Source organism: Epinephelus moara, unplaced genomic scaffold (assembly GCF_006386435.1).
Source record: "Epinephelus moara isolate mb unplaced genomic scaffold, YSFRI_EMoa_1.0 scaffold2866, whole genome shotgun sequence".
NCBI lineage: Eukaryota > Metazoa > Chordata > Actinopteri > Perciformes > Serranidae > Epinephelus > Epinephelus moara.
In genome coordinates, this window is record NW_026080501.1 from 1 (window position 1) to 2113 (window position 2113).

A 2113-nucleotide genomic window follows, 5' to 3' on the forward strand; every position below is an offset into this window, starting at 1 on the left:
GATGTGCAGCTATCATGTCAATATGGACCAAAATTTCTGAGGAATGTTTCCAGCACCTTGTTGAATCTATGCCACCAAGAAAATAAGGCCGTTCTGAAGGCAAAAGAAGGTCCAACCCTAATATATACCCTAATTTCCCTAATTTTAGTCAGAGGAGATAAAAGATGAGAGCGAAACCCTAACGCCGAAAAAGTTAGCTCGCAAGTACGAAAATCTGATATCATATATACATGCAGATGCACACAGTAACACACAAAATAAGCTACTGATGTCTATGGGAGCAAGCTGATTCACACACTTAAATCAAAATCTGACAACAACATAAAAGCAACTAAAGGGGAGCACAGCACAGGTTTTGTTGCCCACTACTCTTAACTACATCGTGTGATTACCTAGCCCAATAAATGACGAGAACAATGGCTTCTAGGCTGATCCTCGTAAAGCTCATGAATGCATGGTTTGCTTTTGGGATGGGAGAGAAAAACATTACTGTGACACATGACAAATGAGCTTCTCAGTTGGAAAACATTTAACATATGGTTGTTAGATTAATATTGCTACAGCGCAATGCATTTCCAGGAGATAAAAAGAGTGTCATTTCCTCAGCACACTTTGGCACTGCGGCTCTCCTCTGCAGAGCAGAAGCAAGGCTCACCTGTATTCACAGAAGGTGTCATCATTCATTCCTTGTGACTCCAAATCAGGGTGGAGGTCCTCCTTCTCTTTCACTGCAGGGGGGCAGAACAGACATTTCAGCACCACTATGAAAAGCAGCGCCTTCATCCATACATGTTAATACATATTACATATATCATTTGTAATGTTTTAAATTAATAAAGATTTGTCTTTAACATTTTCAAAAGGGACACCACTCAAACAGCAGATCCAGCTTTTGTTGATTTTAGTCAGCCTCAGTGATTTTCTGTCAGACAGTTTGTTGAAACTAAAGCAACAGCAAAACATTCATGCTCAGCAGGTGAACAAGAATAAGTGATCTGAACTTTTACATCACTTGAGTGTATATAAAAGTTGAATTTCAAAATCTGAACTGAAAGGCTTTTGAGAGAAACTAAATATGACCGTGTAAACATTCTATCAAGTCTGCACACTTAAAGCCTCTCTCCTGTTTGTTTGCCCAAAGTGCTACACGGCAGCTCTTTGTGTAAATATGCTTTAAAAAATACCAGTTGCTTTCAAGAGAGACAAAAGAGGGGTTTCATGAAAAGAGCTAGATGGGCAAAGGGGGAATCCAAAGGAGCTGATGAAATATTCAGTGCTTCATGTCAAAAGCTACTGCAGGCAAAGAGGTGGAGTGGTGGAGAGAAGACGAGAAAGCAGGTTGAGAGGAAAGAAAGTGTGAGCGAGGAGACACTTTGCAGGTAGGCGCTACTGTGAGACTGAATTTGGCTCTGATACAAGACAGCACAAAGGCGCAGGAAGGTCTGCACAGGTGAGGGGTTGGGAGTTGTGGAACAAAGCCAGCTGGTCCTCTCGTCTGGCCTGACAAGGTATGTAATCAGAGGTACCGAGCAGAACTAACAGGGCCACACAAATTATTCCACAATGCAGTAAACCTACGGTTGCTGGAAAGATCTCGTGGAGGGTTCATTTGGGGTTAATAATATTGGGCTTGGCAGAGTTAGCATGCATAGTTGTCCAACATGCATGCATAATTCATTTCCGAAAGGGGGGGAGGGGGAGTCAGGGTTGAGGCCCGTTGCACATTTTCGTTCTTTCGGGAGGTCAACCAAAATTATATCAAAAGTCAAATCAAAGTGTCGTCCTATTAAACAGGTGATGTTTAAAGATTATTTTAGATAATTAAACTACTAATAACAAAGTCAGACTTACATATATCTCCTACATGTACATTTCATGAGTTGAATTTTGGTTCACTTCCTGAAGCGAGACGACAAAGGGACCCAACCCCGGTCAAAGACTAACTGACCTTTTTCCATGGCGAACATGTCTCGTCGCTGGGTCGGCGGTGGCGTACCTGCATACTTGCCACCTTTGTTTCTCCTGACAAAGCAGGCCATGAGCACGACAAGTGTGAGGAGAGCCACAGCACACATGGTCCCAATGAACCAGCCCTGGGTGGAAAAGTCACTCC

The 2113-nt window shown here is 42.6% G+C and overlaps 1 protein-coding gene across 1 annotated transcript; it reads right to left on the reverse strand.

The window, feature by feature from the left end:
- Positions 1–168: 168 nt before the first annotated feature.
- LOC126387219 (neural cell adhesion molecule L1-like protein) lies at positions 169–2092 on the reverse strand. The gene is made up of 3 exons (XM_050039761.1): positions 1949–2092; positions 656–728; positions 169–462 (listed from the first exon to the last, which is right to left on the reverse strand). Exons 1-3 carry the CDS (start codon positions 2073–2075, stop codon positions 393–395), a joined length of 270 nt encoding a protein of 89 aa, XP_049895718.1. The 5' UTR covers positions 2076–2092; the 3' UTR covers positions 169–392.
- Between the last annotated feature and the right edge of the window lie 21 nt (positions 2093–2113).

What these genes read in the sequence shown, in the direction of transcription:
- LOC126387219 (XM_050039761.1), bottom strand. Translation starts at nt 2,075, where the DNA reads ATGTGTGCTGTGGCTCTCCTCACACTTGTCGTGCTCATGGCCTGCTTT. An exon ending in CATGTTCGCCATGGAAAAAG is followed by an intron (nt 729 to 1,948) that starts GTCAGTTAGTCT and finishes GCCCCCCTGCAG; the next exon opens with TGAAAGAGAAGGAGGACCTC. An exon ending in GACACCTTCTGTGAATACAG is followed by an intron (nt 463 to 655) that starts GTGAGCCTTGCT and finishes CCATCCCAAAAG; the next exon opens with CAAACCATGCATTCATGAGC.